General features: G+C 44.4%; 2 protein-coding genes across 3 annotated transcripts in view; one reads left to right on the top strand and one right to left on the bottom strand.

Moving 5' to 3' along the window:
• The window catches only part of GRID2IP (Grid2 interacting protein), an 89070-nt gene extending 80357 nt beyond the window's left edge, over window positions 1–8713 (bottom strand). Inside the window, exon 1 of one of the 2 annotated variants that reach the window (XM_073559265.1) lies at window positions 8589–8713. The gene's annotated coding sequence lies outside the window, so the exon portion shown is untranslated. Of the gene's footprint in view, window positions 1–8381; window positions 8528–8588 lie in introns of those variants that run through there. The other variant, XM_073559263.1, reaches the window with a different exon arrangement.
• On the top strand, window positions 8618–16377 carry LOC141069579 (palmitoyltransferase ZDHHC4-like). The gene is made up of 7 exons (XM_073559273.1): window positions 8618–8815; window positions 9958–10087; window positions 10620–10669; window positions 11792–11970; window positions 12243–12368; window positions 13102–13346; window positions 15695–16377. The coding sequence occupies exons 2-7, from the start codon at window positions 9965–9967 to the stop codon at window positions 15929–15931; spliced, it is 960 nt and encodes a 319-aa protein (XP_073415374.1). The 5' UTR covers window positions 8618–8815; window positions 9958–9964; the 3' UTR covers window positions 15932–16377.
• Window positions 16378–16397: the final 20 nt, after the last annotated feature.

Below are 16397 nucleotides of genomic sequence, written 5' to 3'. Positions count from 1 at the left end.
GGGGGCAGTATTATAGTAGTTATATTCTTGTACATAGGGGAAGTATTATAGTAGTTATATTCTTGTACATAGAGGCAGTATTATAGTAGTTATATTCTCATATATAGGGGCAGTATTATAGTAGTTATATTCTTATATATAGGGGCAGTATTATAGTAGTTATATTCTTGTACATAGGAGCAGTATTATAGTAGTTATATTCTTGTACATAGGAGCAGTATTATAGTAGTTATATTCTTGTACATAGGGGCAGTATTATAGTAGTTATATTCTTGTACATGGGGCAGTATTATAGTAGTTATATTCTCATATATAGGGGCAGTATTATAGTAGTTATATTCTTATATATAGGGGCAGTATTATAGTAGTTATATTCTCATATATAGGGGCAGTATTATAGTAGTTATATTCTTGTACATAGGGGAAGTATTATAGTAGTTATATTCTTGTACATAGGAGCAGTATTATAGTAGTTATATTCTTGTACATAGGGGCAGTATTATAGTAGTTATATTCTTGTACATAGGGGCAGTATTATAATAGTTATATTCTCATATATAGGGGCAGTATTATAGTAGTTATATTCTCATATATAGGGGCAGTATTATAGTAGTTATATTCTTATATATAGGGGCAGTATTATAGTAGTTATATTCTTATATATAGGGGCAGTATTATAGTAATTATATTCTTGTACATAGGGGAAGTATTATAGTAGTTATATTCTTGTACATGGGGCAGTATTATAGTAGTTATATTCTTGTACATAGGGGCAGTATTATAGTAGTTATATTCTTGTACATAGGAGCAGTATTATAGTAGTTATATTCTTGTACATGGGGCAGTATTATAGTAGTTATATTCTCATATATAGGGGCAGTATTATAGTAGTTATATTCTTATATATAGGGGCAGTATTATAGTAGTTATATTCTTATATATAGGGGCAGTATTATAGTAGTTATATTCTTGTACATAGGGGAAGTATTATAGTAGTTATATTCTTGTACATAGGAGCAGTATTATAGTAGTTATATTCTTGTACATAGGGGCAGTATTATAGTAGTTATATTCTTGTACATAGGAGCAGTATTATAGTAGTTATATTCTTGTACATAGGGGCAGTATTATAGTAGTTATATTCTTGTACATAGGGGCAGTATTATAGTAGTTATATTCTTGTATATAGGGGCAGTGTTATAGTAGTTATATTCTTGTACATAGGAGCAGTATTATAGTAGTTATATTCTTGTACATAGGGGCAGTATTATAGTAGTTATATTCTTGTACATAGGGGCAGTATTATAGTAGTTATATTCTTGTACATAGGAGCAGTATTATAGTAGTTATATTCTTGTACATAGGGGCAGTATTATAGTAGTTATATTCTTGTATATAGGGACAGTATTATAGTAGTTATATTCTTGCACATAGGGGCAGTATTATAGTAGTTATATTCTTGTACATAGGAGCAGTATTATAGTAGTTATATTCTTGTACATAGGGGCAGTATTATAGTAGTTATATTCTTGTACATAGGAGCAGTATTATAGTAGTTATATTCTTGTACATAGGGGCAGTATTATAGTAGTTATATTCTTGTATATAGGGACAGTATTATAGTAGTTAAATTCTTGCACATAGGGGCAGTATTATAGTAGTTATATTCTTGTACATAGGAGCAGTATTATAGTAGTTATATTCTTGTACATAGGGACAGTATTATAGTAGTTATATTCTTGTACATAGGAGCAGTATTATAGTAGTTATATTCTTGTACATAGGGGCAGTATTATAGTAGTTATATTCTTGTATATAGGGACAGTATTATAGTAGTTATATTCTTGCACATAGGGGCAGTATTATAGTAGTTATATTCTTGTACATAGGAGCAGTATTATAGTAGTTATATTCTTGTATATAGAGGCAGTATTATAGTAGTTATATTCTTGTACATAGGGGCAGTATTATAGTTATATTCTTGTATATAGGGGCAGTATTATAGTAGTTATATTCTTGTATATAGAGGCAATATTATAGTAGTTATATTCTTGTACATAGGGGCAGTATTATAGTAGTTATATTCTTGTAGATAGGGGCAGTATTATAGTAGTTATATTCTTGTGCATAGGGGCAGTATTATAGTAGTTATATTCTTGTACATAGGAGGCAGTATTATAGTAGTTACAGTTGTGGCCAAAAGTATTGACACCCCTGCAATTCTATCAGATAATACTCAGTTTCTTCCTGAAAATGATTGCAAACACAAATTCTTTGGTATTATTATCTTCATTTAATTTGTCTTAAATGAAAAAACACAAAAGAGAGTGAAGCAAAAAGCAAAACATTGATCATTTCACACAAAGCTCCAAAAATGGGCCAGACAAAAGTATTGGTACCCTCAGCCTAATACTTGGTTGCACAACCTTTAGCCAAAATAACTGCGACCAACCGCTTCCGGTAACCATCAATGAGTTTCTTACAATGCTCTGCTGGAATTTTAGACCATTCTTCTTTGGCAAACTGCTCCAGGTCCCTGATATTTGAAGGGTGCCTTCTCCAAACTGCCATTTTTAGATCTCTCCACAGGCGTTCTATGGGATTCAGGTCTGGACTCATTGCTGGCCACCTTAGAAGTCTCCAGTGCTTTCTCTCAAACCATTTTCTAGTGCTTTTTGAAGTGTGTTTTGGGTCATTGTCCTGCTGGAAGACCCATGACCTCTGAGGGAGACCCAGCTTTCTCACACTGGGCCCTACATTATGCTGCAAAATTTGTTGGTAGTCTTCAGACTTCATAATGCCATGCACACGGTCAAGCAGTCCAGTGCCAGAGGCAGCAACGCAACCCCAAAACATCAGGGAACCTCCGCCATGTTTGACTGTAGGGACCATGTTCTTTTCTTTGAATGCCTCTTTTTTTCTCGTGTAAACTCTATGTTGATGCCTTTGCCCAAAAAGCTCTACTTTTGTCTCATCTGACCAGAGAATATTCTTCCAAAATGTTTTAGGCTTTTTCAGGTAAGTTTTGGCAAACTCCAGCCTGGCTTTTTTATGTCTCGGCGTAAGAAGTGGGGTCTTCCTGGGTCTCCTATCATACAGTCCCTTTTCATTCAGACGCCGACGGATAGTACGGGTTGACACTGTCATACCCTCGGACTGCAGGGCAGCTTTAATTTGTTTGGATGTTAGTAACATCCACACAATCTTGCGTTGAAATCTCTTGTCAATTTCTCTTTTCCGTCCACATCTAGGGAGGTTAGCCACAGTGCCATGGGCTTTACACTTCTTGATGACACTGCGCACGGTAGACACAGGAACATTCAGGTCTTTGGAGATGGACTTGTAGCCTTGAGATTGCTCATGCTTCCTCACAATTTGGTTTCTCAAGTCCTCAGACAGTTCTTTAGTCTTCTTTCTTTTCTCCATGCTCAATGTGGTACACACAAGGACACAGGACAGAGGTTGAGTCAACTTTAATCCATGTCAACTGGCTGCAAGTGCGATTTAGTTATTGCCAACACCTGTTAGGTGCCACAGGTAAGTTACAGGTGCTGTTAATTACACAAATTAGAGAAGCATCACATGATTTTTCGAACAGTGCCAATACTTTTGTCCACCCTCTTTTTTATGTTTGGTGTGGAATTATATCCAATTTGGCTTTAGGACAATTCTTTTTGTGTTTTTTCATTTAAAACAAATTAAATGAAGATAATAATACCAAAGAATTTGTGTTTGCAATCATTTTCAGGAAGAAACTGAGTATTATCTGACAGAATTGCAGGGGTGTCAATACTTTTGGCCACAACTGTATATTCTTGTACATAAGGGGCAGTACACCGCTATGGCTATGAAGTGAACTCATGGATGATAGATAACGCACAGTGTCTTGGGCCGTCAGCCGCACACCGGCCTCTATTAGTGACAGGAGACGTGTGTATTGTCCTGCGCGTGTTGTATGTCGGGTGTATTGTCCTGCGCGTGTTGTATGACGTGTGTATTGTCCTGCGCGTGTTGTATGACGGGTGTATTGTCCTGTGCGTGTTGTATGACGTGGGTATTGTCCTGCGTGTGTTGTATGACGTGTGTATTGTCCTGCGCGTGTTGTATGACGTGTGTATTGTCCTGCGCGTGTTGTATGACGTGTGTATTGTCCTGCGCGTGTTGTATGACGTGTGTATTGTCCTGCGCGTGTTGTATGACGTGTGTATTGTCCTGCGCGTGTTGTATGACGTGTGTATTGTCCTGCGCGTGTTGTATGACGTGTGTATTGTCCTGCGCGTGTTGTATGACGTGTGTATTGTCCTGCGCGTGTTGTATGACGTGTGTATTGTCCTGCGCGTGTTGTATGACGGGTGTATTGTCCTGTGCGTGTTGTATGACGTGGGTATTGTCCTGCGCGTGTTGTATGACGTGGGTATTGTCCTGCGCGTGTTGTATGACGTGGGTATTGTCCTGCGCGTGTTGTAGGACGGGTGTTTTGTCCTGCGCGTGTTGTAGGACGGGTGTATTGTCCTGCGCGTGTTGTAGGACGTGGGTATTGTCCTGCGCGTGTTGTAGGACGGGTGTTTTGTCCTGCGCGTGTTGTAGGACGGGTGTTTTGTCCTGCGCGTGTTGTAGGACGGGTGTTTTGTCCTGCGCGTTTTGTAGGACGTATGTTTTGTCCTGCGCGTGTTGTATGACGGGTGTATTGTCCTGCGCGTGTTGTATGACGGGTGTTTTGTCCTGCGCGTGTTGTATGACGGGTGTTTTGTCCTGCGCGTGTTGTATGACGGGTGTTTTGTCCTGCGCGTGTTGTATGACGGGTGTTTTGTCCTGCGCGTGTTGTATGACGGGTGTATTGTCCTGCGCGTGTTGTATGACGTGTGTATTGTCCTGCGCGTGTTGTATGACGGGTGTATTGTCCTGCGTGTGTTGTATGACGGGTGTATTGTCCTGCGCGTGTTGTATGACGGGTGTATTGTCCTGCGCGTGTTGTATGACGGGTGTATTGTCCTGCGCGTGTTGTATGACGGGTGTATTGTCCTGCGCGTGTTGTAGGACGGGTGTTTTGTCCTGCGCGTGTTGTAGGACGGGTGTTTTGTCCTGCGCGTGTTGTAGGACGTGTGTTTTGTCCTGCGCGTGTTGTATGACGGGTGTTTTGTCCTGCGCGTGTTGTAGGACGGGTGTTTTGTCCTGTGCGTGTTGTAGGACGGGTGTATTGTCCTGTGTATTGTCCTGCGCGTGTTGTAGGACGGGTGTATTGTCCTTTGCGTGTTGTATGACGGGTGTATTGTCCTGTGCGTGTTGCATGACGGGTGTTTTGTCCTGTGTATTGTCCTGCGCGTGTTGTATGACGGGTGTATTGTCCTGTGCGTGTTGTATGACGGGTGTATTGTCCTGTGTATTGTCCTGCGCGTGTTGTAGGACGGGTGTATTGTCCTTTGCGTGTTGTATGACGGGTGTTTTGTCCTGTGTATTGTCCTGCGCGTGTTGTATGACGGGTGTATTGTCCTGCGCGTGTTGTATGACGGGTGTATTGTCCTGCGCGTGTTGTAGGACGGGTGTATTGTCCTGCGCGTGTTGTAGGACGTGGGTATTGTCCTGCGCGTGTTGTAGGACGGGTGTTTTGTCCTGCGCGTGTTGTAGGACGGGTGTTTTGTCCTGCGCGTGTTGTAGGACGGGTGTTTTGTCCTGCGCGTTTTGTAGGACGTATGTTTTGTCCTGCGCGTGTTGTATGACGGGTGTATTGTCCTGCGCGTGTTGTATGACGGGTGTTTTGTCCTGCGCGTGTTGTATGACGGGTGTTTTGTCCTGCGCGTGTTGTATGACGGGTGTTTTGTCCTGCGCGTGTTGTATGACGGGTGTTTTGTCCTGCGCGTGTTGTATGACGGGTGTATTGTCCTGCGCGTGTTGTATGACGTGTGTATTGTCCTGCGCGTGTTGTATGACGGGTGTATTGTCCTGCGCGTGTTGTATGACGGGTGTATTGTCCTGCGCGTGTTGTATGACGGGTGTATTGTCCTGCGCGTGTTGTATGACGGGTGTATTGTCCTGCGCGTGTTGTAGGACGGGTGTTTTGTCCTGCGCGTGTTGTAGGACGGGTGTTTTGTCCTGCGCGTGTTGTAGGACGGGTGTTTTGTCCTGCGCGTGTTGTAGGACGGGTGTATTGTCCTGTGTATTGTCCTGCGCGTGTTGTAGGACGGGTGTATTGTCCTTTGCGTGTTGTATGACGGGTGTTTTGTCCTGTGTATTGTCCTGCGCGTGTTGTATGACGGGTGTATTGTCCTGCGCGTGTTGTATGACGGGTGTATTGTCCTGCGCGTGTTGTAGGACGGGTGTATTGTCCTGCGCGTGTTGTAGGACGTGGGTATTGTCCTGCGCGTGTTGTAGGACGGGTGTTTTGTCCTGCGCGTGTTGTAGGACGGGTGTTTTGTCCTGCGCGTGTTGTAGGACGGGTGTTTTGTCCTGCGCGTGTTGTAGGACGTATGTTTTGTCCTGCGCGTGTTGTATGACGGGTGTATTGTCCTGCGCGTGTTGTATGACGGGTGTTTTGTCCTGCGCGTGTTGTATGACGGGTGTTTTGTCCTGCGCGTGTTGTATGACGGGTGTTTTGTCCTGCGCGTGTTGTATGACGGGTGTTTTGTCCTGCGCGTGTTGTATGACGGGTGTTTTGTCCTGCGCGTGTTGTATGACGGGTGTTTTGTCCTGCGCGTGTTGTATGACGGGTGTATTGTCCTGCGCGTGTTGTATGACGGGTGTATTGTCCTGCGCGTGTTGTATGACGGGTGTATTGTCCTGCGCGTGTTGTAGGACGGGTGTTTTGTCCTGCGCGTGTTGTAGGACGGGTGTTTTGTCCTGCGCGTGTTGTAGGACGGGTGTTTTGTCCTGTGCGTGTTGTAGGACGGGTGTATTGTCCTGTGTATTGTCCTGCGCGTGTTGTAGGACGGGTGTATTGTCCTTTGCGTGTTGTATGACGGGTGTATTGTCCTGTGCGTGTTGCATGACGGGTGTTTTGTCCTGTGTATTGTCCTGCGCGTGTTGTATGACGGGTGTATTGTCCTGTGCGTGTTGTATGACGGGTGTATTGTCCTGTGTATTGTCCTGCGCGTGTTGTAGGACGGGTGTATTGTCCTTTGCGTGTTGTATGACGGGTGTTTTGTCCTGTGTATTGTCCTGCGCGTGTTGTATGACGGGTGTATTGTCCTGCGCGTGTTGTATGACGGGTGTATTGTCCTGTGTATTGTCCTGCGCGTGTTGTAGGACGGGTGTATTGTCCTTTGCGTGTTGTATGACGGGTGTATTGTCCTGTGCGTGTTGTATGACGGGTGTATTGTCCTGTGTATTGTCCTGTGCGTGTTGTATGACGGGTGTATTGTCCTGTGCGTGTTGTATGACGGGTGTATTGTCCTGTGTATTGTCCTGCGCGTGTTGTATGACGGGTGTTTTGTCCTGCGCGTGTTGTAGGACGGGTGTTTTGTCCTGCGCGTGTTGTATGACGGGTGTATTGTCCTGTGTATTGTCCTGCGCGTGTTGTATGACGGGTGTATTGTCCTGCGCGTGTTGTATGACGGGTGTATTGTCCTGTGCGTGTTGTATGACGGGTGTTTTGTCCTGCGCGTGTTGTATGACGGGTGTTTTGTCCTGTGTATTGTCCTGCGCGTGTTGTATGACGGGTGTTTTGTCCTGCGCGTGTTGTAGGACGGGTGTTTTGTCCTGCGCGTGTTGTAGGACGGGTGTTTTGTCCTGCGCGTGTTGTATGACGGGTGTATTGTCCTGTGCGTGTTGTATGACGGGTGTATTGTCCTGTGCGTGTTGTATGACGGGTGTATTGTCCTGTGTATTGTCCTGTGCGTGTTGTATGACGGGTGTATTGTCCTGTGCGTGTTGTATGACGGGTGTATTGTCCTGTGTATTGTCCTGCGCGTGTTGTATGACGGGTGTTTTGTCCTGCGCGTGTTGTAGGACGGGTGTTTTGTCCTGCGCGTGTTGTATGACGGGTGTATTGTCCTGTGTATTGTCCTGCGCGTGTTGTATGACGGGTGTATTGTCCTGTGCGTGTTGTATGACGGGTGTTTTGTCCTGCGCGTGTTGTATGACGGGTGTATTGTCCTGTGTATTGTCCTGCGCGTGTTGTATGACGGGTGTTTTGTCCTGCGCGTGTTGTATGACGGGTGTTTTGTCCTGTGTATTGTCCTGCGCGTGTTGTATCGTGGCCGTTCTTGTCCGCAGAGCAGGTAATGTGAGAGGATGAAGATGTCACTCACAGATAAGTGACTCAGGTGTCCGGGGAGCCGCCTCAGCACTGAGTGTTAGTATTCATTAGGAGGGAATTCATTAGTGGCACACAGAAATACACTACAGCCCAGAGAGAGGGCAGAATTGAATTTTGGCTCCTCACTGACCTTCTTAAGCCCCAATCTGCTTCCTGACAGTTTCCATATATGAAAAATAAAAGGATTTTTAACCGAACAGGTCCCAGCACTTGATAACCAGACTTTCCATAACATTCTGCTGCTGAATTCAATTTTACAGATGGAGACCTGAGGATTTTATATACTTGCATCATTACTCCTGTCGCTCTGCGCTCGACTACTCTGCAGATTACTCACTCGATTTAGCAGCCTGCAGACATTCTCTTCGCCTCGTATTGATGACTCGGCGTTTGACTTAGAAGTCTGAACACATCGTCGCTCTATTGCAGGACCTGAAGTCGTCTGCAGTGCTCTTCTTCCGGGTTTACCAAGATGGCTGCCCCCAGGGGTCATGCTTGTGTGTCCTGCAGGAGGGGATGTGTGTGATTGTGGAGGGTGACGGCAGTGACTCCACAGTGACCCGGGTAAGTGTCTGTATACCGGTGTGAGTCAATCCACACTTTTAGGGGGTCTCTTCTTCTTCTGTCACCGTTTCCATGGAAACTGATACAAGTTCAAAATAACCTCCTTGCAGGAAGCTGAGCTATGAGGGGCTGTTTGCCATTATTTCACCTTAGGGAACCATTTGTCCTCAGTACTTATCACCTTTAAGGCTGCAGACATTTTATTTTTGCTTTTCAGCCTTTTTTCTCCCCTTCTTCCAAGACCGGTAGCTTTATTTTTTTTTTTTCCATCACTATATCTGTATGGGGACTTGATTTTTTTTTTGGGGGGGTGATGTTGTATTTTTTATTGATCCGATATTGGGACACGTGACATTTATATCACATTTTATTGTATTGTTAGGGCAGGTGCAATGACCGGAAAACAGAAATTCTGGCTTTGTGATTTTTACTTATTTTTTTTTTTTAAAGGGGTTGTCCTGTCTTCTGCAGGCGCCTATTGTGACTTCAGACGGCTCCCCGTCATTGCTGGTGACAGCGGGCGGCCATGTTACTAAGTATGCAGTTTGCATTTATCTGGCCACATTCCCACTAGACGTGGCCGGCCTTCACTTAATACAAGGGAATGGAACAAGGCCGCGCACGTCTAGTCAGCATGTGACTGCACGTATGCAAATCGTATACTGTCAGTCACATGACCGCTTGCTGTCACACAGACTCACTGCAGACTTTTTTCATGAGACCGGGACAACCCCTTTAAATAATGTAATATTTTTATTGATCTGAACGTTTATGGAGTTGTCGATACCAATTTTTTTTTATTTATTTATTTTTTCCTATAAATTTGAACCCTGGACAATCTCGTTAAACATTGCTGGTAGCGGAGATCGTTATGTCCATTTGCCTATGGCCACATTCACACTATCAGTATTTGGTCAGTTTTTTTACATCAGTATTTATAAGCTTAAACCAGGAGTGAAACAATCAGAGGAAAAGTATAACAGAATCTCGTCACCGCTTCTGGATTTATCACCCTCTCCTGGTTTTGGCTTATAAATCCTGATGTGAAATACTGATCGTGTCTCAGTAGGGCAGTGACGAGACGGGGTGGTCCGGAGTTCTGATGTGGGGTCTGCACTAACCTGCGCTGTGGCTTATTTCAGCCCCAGTATGGACTTTTTGTGGCTTTTCATCCTCTACGTCATTTTCCTCGTTCTGGGAGTTTCTACTTTCTGTTTCTTGTCCGGAAGATCCACCCGCTGGCTGGACAGCGCCCTCCATAGAGCAGAGCAGGTAAGTCACCCCCTTCTTCCAGGACGGAGTTTCGGTACGTGAAATTTTTGTTCTTATGCAAACAGTGGGTTTTTTTTTTTGCCAAATTTGTAAAAAGCACATTAAAGGGGCTTCCAATATCAGGGTCATGCCATAATATAATAAAAGACCTATTACACATCTTCTAAATCCGCCATTATTCCAGCTCTAATGCTGTGCTGCTCCCTACCGGAATACCAGCCATGGTCAGTGATTGGCTGCAGCGGTCACGTCTGTACGGCCAGAGCCAGCTGTGTTCATCCTGTTCTTGTCATAGAGATGTGACCGCTGCGACCAATCACTGCGTGGTGCTGGGAAATCTGATCCCTCTTGAAGGAGCACAGCGATCAGCCGAGCTCTTCACCTTCGTTTTTGTGAATATTGGGACCCCGTGATGAAAACTTCTGACTTATTACGGCGCATCACTAAGTTTTATGAAACGGGAGTGGTTTAGCCCTTTATATTCTCCTGGTGATTTTCCCTCTACATTGAGCCGATGTGTTTTATCTTCCAGGTCATTTCCCGGGTGTCACCCGTCTGGCTTCAGAGATGCTTCCACACCAGGTGAGGCACACAGCTCCACATTTACACCCAGGTATTACAATATTATTAATAGTTAAAGGGATCATCCTTTATTGCAAAATGCCCTTTGAAGTGTTGTTTCACTATCTTCATTGATGAATATTGTTGGATAGTTTTTTTTATAAAAACAGGCATTTTTGCTATTTGCTGCTTATTGAAATCTTCAGCCATTTTACAGATATTAACACTTTTACTTTTAGCTTGTTTTCTTAAAGACGGACCCCCACTGCCAGACATGTGCAGTGCTTATAAAGTCTCTTCTTTTGGGGTCTTAAGCGCTATCTTGAAGCTGCCCAGGATCTCTGGAGCGCGCTGTTACCTCTTAATCCCGGCTATCTTCAGTGCAGCGCTTACAAGCTAGACAGCAGCGGTGGTCGGTCTCCTAGGCAACGAGCTGTAAACAAAAGGGTTTATATCTCGGGAACGGCTGCTCATTTTAAAAAGCAGTAACTTGCGCCAGTGCTTATATTTCCATTCACTGCCTGACAATATCCATCTTTGGAGATGGGAGTAACCCTTTAAAGGGGTTGTCCAGGTTTGGGGTTCGCTCTATGTGAGTGCAGACTTGTGAATCCACACAGTGCGTGCTGCAAGGATTCTCCGGCGCTGGCAGGCGCATGACCTCAAATATGCGATTTACATACGTGCGGTCACATGCCGACTAGACATGCGCAGCCTTGCTCAATGCAAGTGTAATCATCGAGGCTGGAAACGTCTAGTTGGAATGTGGCTGCAAGTATGAAGATTGCAAGACCGCCGGCAGCGGAGAATCCTGACAATGTGCACACACACTCTTATGTGCAGACTTGAACCCCAAGCCTGGACAACCCCTTTAAAGACTCGTGTACAAGGTGACAGCATTGGAATAATCTCCCCTACAAGCAACACTAATTGGTTTATATAGGAATTTAAAAACAAAAAAAAAGGCTACTTTCTTCTGCATTAGGCCTGCCCTGAACATGTTGGGAGTTGCAGTTTCACATCATTTATAAGTTGCAGACCGGTAGTTTGTAGCTGGGCAATGATTGGGGGTAGAGAGGGGATAAGCGGCCATTGCCTTTCCTTGCATTTTGTCATTTTTATTGCTCTCCTCTGGGATTTTAGGAGCGGTGGGTTTGTGCTCCTGCACCTGGTCCTGGACGCGCTGGTGTTCGCAGAGTACATCTGGGAGGTTGTGGGCTACAGCCTGGAGATGGAGATCAACTGGATCTTGGTTTTCCTGCCTTACGTCCTGATCACTGGAAATCTTTATTTCTACTACAAGTGCTGCACATCAGACCCAGGTAACGGGACAGAGCAGACGTGGCGGCCTGGTACCCACTGCATCTGAATGTTCTCCAGTGGGAGCCAACAGACTATTAGATGTTCTGGAGTATCAGAACAGCCAGAAAACACATGTAGGAAACTTTCCCCCAAACAGCTGGTCTCACATCCTCTTCCTCGTCAATATCTGCTTGCAGCGAGTAAATGGGAACATTCGCCATGAGCAGACTCCATCCTACAGAAAGGCCTAACGTGGGAACGCTCCTTTATGATCGTGGTCTTTTGTTTCTAGGAAGAGTCACCAAACAGAACGTAGCCTTTTATACCCGGGTGTACAAACACGACAACATCATGTTTCATTGCAGCAATGAGTGTCCAACATGTCACTTGATGAAACCGGCGCGGTCAAAACACTGCGGTGAGTGAGGTTTTTTTTTTAAAGGGGCTCCTCAGAATTAGAAAACAAAAATGGCAGCTCCTTCCCAGAAGCACTGCCACGATGTCCTGGGGTCGGGTCTGGCTTCATCGCTGCAATACCACACTTGACCTATAGAGAGTTTTTTTCAAGCAACCATTTTTTTTTTTGCTTTTGGAGACCATGCAAATTATTTTTGCAATTGTGTTTCATTAAAAAGTTTGCACCCTTTGGCTTCTACAAGCTCTTTATTTTGCTGTAAATTCAACTTTGATGCGGTCCGTGGTCATAAATCAATCAGAAAAAGACAGATGAGAGTTACAAACTCCCCATCAAGCTGTCATCGAGCTCACTGATGGATCCTCAGTTAACTCATTCGGAGTATAGAAGGTAAACAGTGTAGAATTTTTAATTCAACTGTGAATATGTTTTTAAACCCCAATATTACCCAGTAAAGAAAAAAATAAATAAAATTACCCTTCCTCTGGCTATGTTCTTACAAGTTTATGTTCGGGACGAGTCTCGTCCCTTGGGGGGGGGGGGAGTGGGGAGTGGTAGCACTCAATCTGTTATTCAATGGATTAGTTGTGATGAACCGTATATCCCCACGAAAAAAGATAAAAAAAACTGCAGCAAGCGATAGTCTCTTCTGTGTTTCGGATGCGGAGTTCTGCTATAATCTGGGCACTTTTCTAATAAATCTGCGTTCTTTCTTTCTTTTTTTTTTCCTCGGCAGGCGTCTGCGGGCGCTGCATCCACCGGTTCGACCATCACTGTGTTTGGGTGAATAACTGCATCGGAGCCCTGAATATCAGACACTTCTTACTGTATCTGGTGACCCTGACCCTAACGGCTGCCTGCTTGGCAGCTGTGATTACAGCGTTCCTCCTGCAGGTGGTGCTGCTCTCACATATGATGACTGCAGCCTATGTGGACAGCCGGGGGCATGAAGAGATCGCCAGCTTGGCCTATGTTATACAGGTGGATACAGGACCTGCAGTTTAACCATTTAAATGCCACTTTCAATCCTGGACAGCAACATTAAGGGTACGTGCACACGCTGCGGATTAATCCGCACGGATTTTGCAAAAACCGCAGATAATCCGCAGGTCCAAAGACCTGCGGATTATCTGCGGTTTTGTCCTGCAGATTCACTATCTCCACAATGGTGGAGATAGGAACCCGCAGCGGTTTCCGCAGAAAGAATTGACATGCAATTCTTTCTGCGGATTCAAAACCGCAGCAAATCCGCGCGGTTTTTTCCGCAGCGTCGGTACAGCGTTTTTTTTTTCCCATTCAAATGAATGGTACTGTACACCGCAGCTAAAACTGCTGCGTGTCCGCAGCGGCCAAAACCGCTGCGGAAACGCAGCGGAATCTGCAGCGTGTGCACACAGCCTTAAAGGACACGATCACGGTGTGCCGATGGGTCGTCTTGGTAGCCGAGGACCGGATTTAAAGGGAATCTGTCACCTATTTTTTCGTATATATGATGCAACCACCGCCATTAGGGGCTTATCTACAGCATTACAGAATACTGTAGATAAGCCCCCAATGTAACCTGAAAGAGAAGAAAAACGAGTTATATTATAATCACCCAGGGGCGGCCCGGGTCCGGAGGGTGTCGCGGTCCAGTCCGGCGCATCCCATCTTCTAGCGATGACGTCCTCTTCTTTGCTTCCCGTCGTGGCTCCGGTGCAGGCGCACTGCTCTGCCCTGTTGAGGGCAGAGTACTGCAGTGCGCAGGCGCCGGGAGAGGTCAGAGAGGTCCTGCGCACTGCAGTGCTCTGCCCTCAACAGGTCAGAGAGGAGCCGCAACGGGAAGCAAAAAGGAGGACGTCATCGCTAGAAGATGGGAGGCACCGGACCGCCCCTGGGTGAGTATATTATAACTCGTTTTTCTTCTCTTTCAGGTTACATCGGAGGGCTTATCTACAGCATTCTGTAATGCTGTAGATAAGCCCCTGATGGAGGTGGCCACATCTTATATACGAAAAAATAGGTGACAGATTCCCTTTAGTAAGAACGCCATTCTAACGATATACTCCATAAAGACAGGCGATCGCAGGTTCAAGTCCCCAAAAAAGGGGATAAAAAATAAAGTAAAAAAGGTCAGAAAATGGCAAATTTTTTAACTATACAAATGAAAAGAAAACTATACGATTGTTTTCCCCGTAATCGCACTGAACATTTTACAGTGTAACAAACATCATAAGAACAAAACCCCAAACGTAATGGCGGAATTATTTTTTTTTTTTTCCATTTTTTCGCACATTATACGGTAAATTGAATCGCGTTATTGAAAACTACACCTCCTCCTGTATCCACATCGCCGTACGAGGGCTTGTTTTGTGCGGGACGAGTTGTACTTTTGAATTACCTCATTTATTCTGCCACATAGTGTACTGGAACACGGGGAAAAAAAAATTCCAAATATGGTGAAATTGCAAAAAAAAAAAAAGTGTGGTTCCACAATTATTATTTTTTTACCATGTTTACTATATGGTAAAAATGAGCGGTAATATGATCCCCCAGGTCAGTACGAGTACAGATACCAAACATGTTTGTTTTTTTTATCAGTGGTTAAAAAAAAAAAAATTAAATTTGTCTGCAAAAAATATTTGCTTTTGTCGCCATTTCAGAGACCTGTAACGGTCTCATTTTTTGGGATCTGGAGCTGGTGAGGACTTATTTTTTTCTCCCTGAGCTGACATTTTTTATTGATACTATTTTGGGGTACATACAATGTTTTGATCGCCTCATTGCAATATTGCTGGAGCCACAAAAAAAAAAAAACGTAATTCTGGGATTTTGATTTTTTTTTTTTCTCATTGCGTTAACGTCGTTTATATTTTGATCGGACGTTTCTGAATGCAGCGATACCGAATTTGTGTATTTTATTTTTATATTGGGCAAAAGGGGGGCGATTTCAATTTTATTTAAATAATTTTTTTTACTTTTCATTATATTTAATAGTCCCCTTAGGGGGACTTGAAGCTGCGATCGCCCAATCGCTTGTGCTACACCTAGCAAGGCTTCTGCTACGTATAACTAAAAATCATGATCAATGAATGCCGGCCATGAGCCGTCATTCATAGGATTGATGACATGCATGTGGGTCTTAAACAGATCGCTGGCTGTCATGACAATCCTTCGGCGCCCTGCCATCACGGAACAGGCGGGATCAGTGACGTTCTTGTCTTCTTTAAATGCTGCTGACAGTGATTGACATTATGATGTAACTGGTTAAATCGCAAAATCTCCACTCTACACAGACCCCCTGCTGGATCAGACTCTTAACTTTTACGCACATCTTACTCTTTTCCCAGCACCTGTTCCTGACGTTTCCGAGGATCGTCTTCACTCTGGGATTCCTGCTCCTTCTGATTCTCTTCTTGGGGGGCTACACCTGCTTCGTCTGGTACCTGTCCATCACTAACCGGACCACCAATGAGTGGTACAAGGCACGGAGTATCTCTGTGTCTCCTAAAGGCTACTCAAGGGGAATTATGGGCAACCTGAAAGAAGTATTCCAACCTTACACCCAATATAAGAAGGGGAGATGAGCGGTGTCATCTGTACTGCAGAGACTGAAACCGGAGCCAGCAAGCTATTTCTACTGGCTGCCCGTAGAGTAACTGAGCATGTACGACCACCAGCACTTTGCTCATTTGGTGGACGTTCGCTTTTTTTTTTTTATACACCAGATGGTGCCATAATATAACTTTTTTCCTGTTAATAGGCAGCTTTTTTTTTTTAAGACATATACAGTAAATGTCCTTAATGTTGGGACAATCCCTTTAAGTTGTAAATCCATATGGAGTAATAAAGGACGGCCGTAACGTCTCACCTATTAGACGATCAGATACCACGATTATGGGGTATATCTTTTCCATTTCTTTTTTACATGGGGTAGGATGGTGTTTGGAGAAGACCCGCATCTACGGGCCAGCACTTTGAATTTACCCATATATCAGCAGGACACAAGGGAGTCGGCACCATACTTGACAGCCTGAAATGTATCATGAAGCG

Source organism: Dendrobates tinctorius, unplaced genomic scaffold (genome assembly GCF_039654945.1).
Source record: "Dendrobates tinctorius isolate UK_male_01 unplaced genomic scaffold, ASM3965494v1 ptg000267l, whole genome shotgun sequence".
NCBI lineage: Eukaryota > Metazoa > Chordata > Amphibia > Anura > Dendrobatidae > Dendrobates > Dendrobates tinctorius.
Note: the sequence above shows the minus strand (reverse complement) of the source record. Positions and strands in the feature narration are given on the sequence as shown.

Coding starts and splice junctions, on each gene's coding strand:
- LOC141069579 (XM_073559273.1), top strand. CDS start 9,965: ATGGACTTTTTGTGGCTTTTCATCCTCTACGTCATTTTCCTCGTTCTG. Junction 11,971..12,242: donor GTGCTGCACATCAGACCCAG/GTAACGGGACAG, acceptor TTTTGTTTCTAG/GAAGAGTCACCAAACAGAAC. Junction 12,369..13,101: donor GGCGCGGTCAAAACACTGCG/GTGAGTGAGGTT, acceptor TTTCCTCGGCAG/GCGTCTGCGGGCGCTGCATC.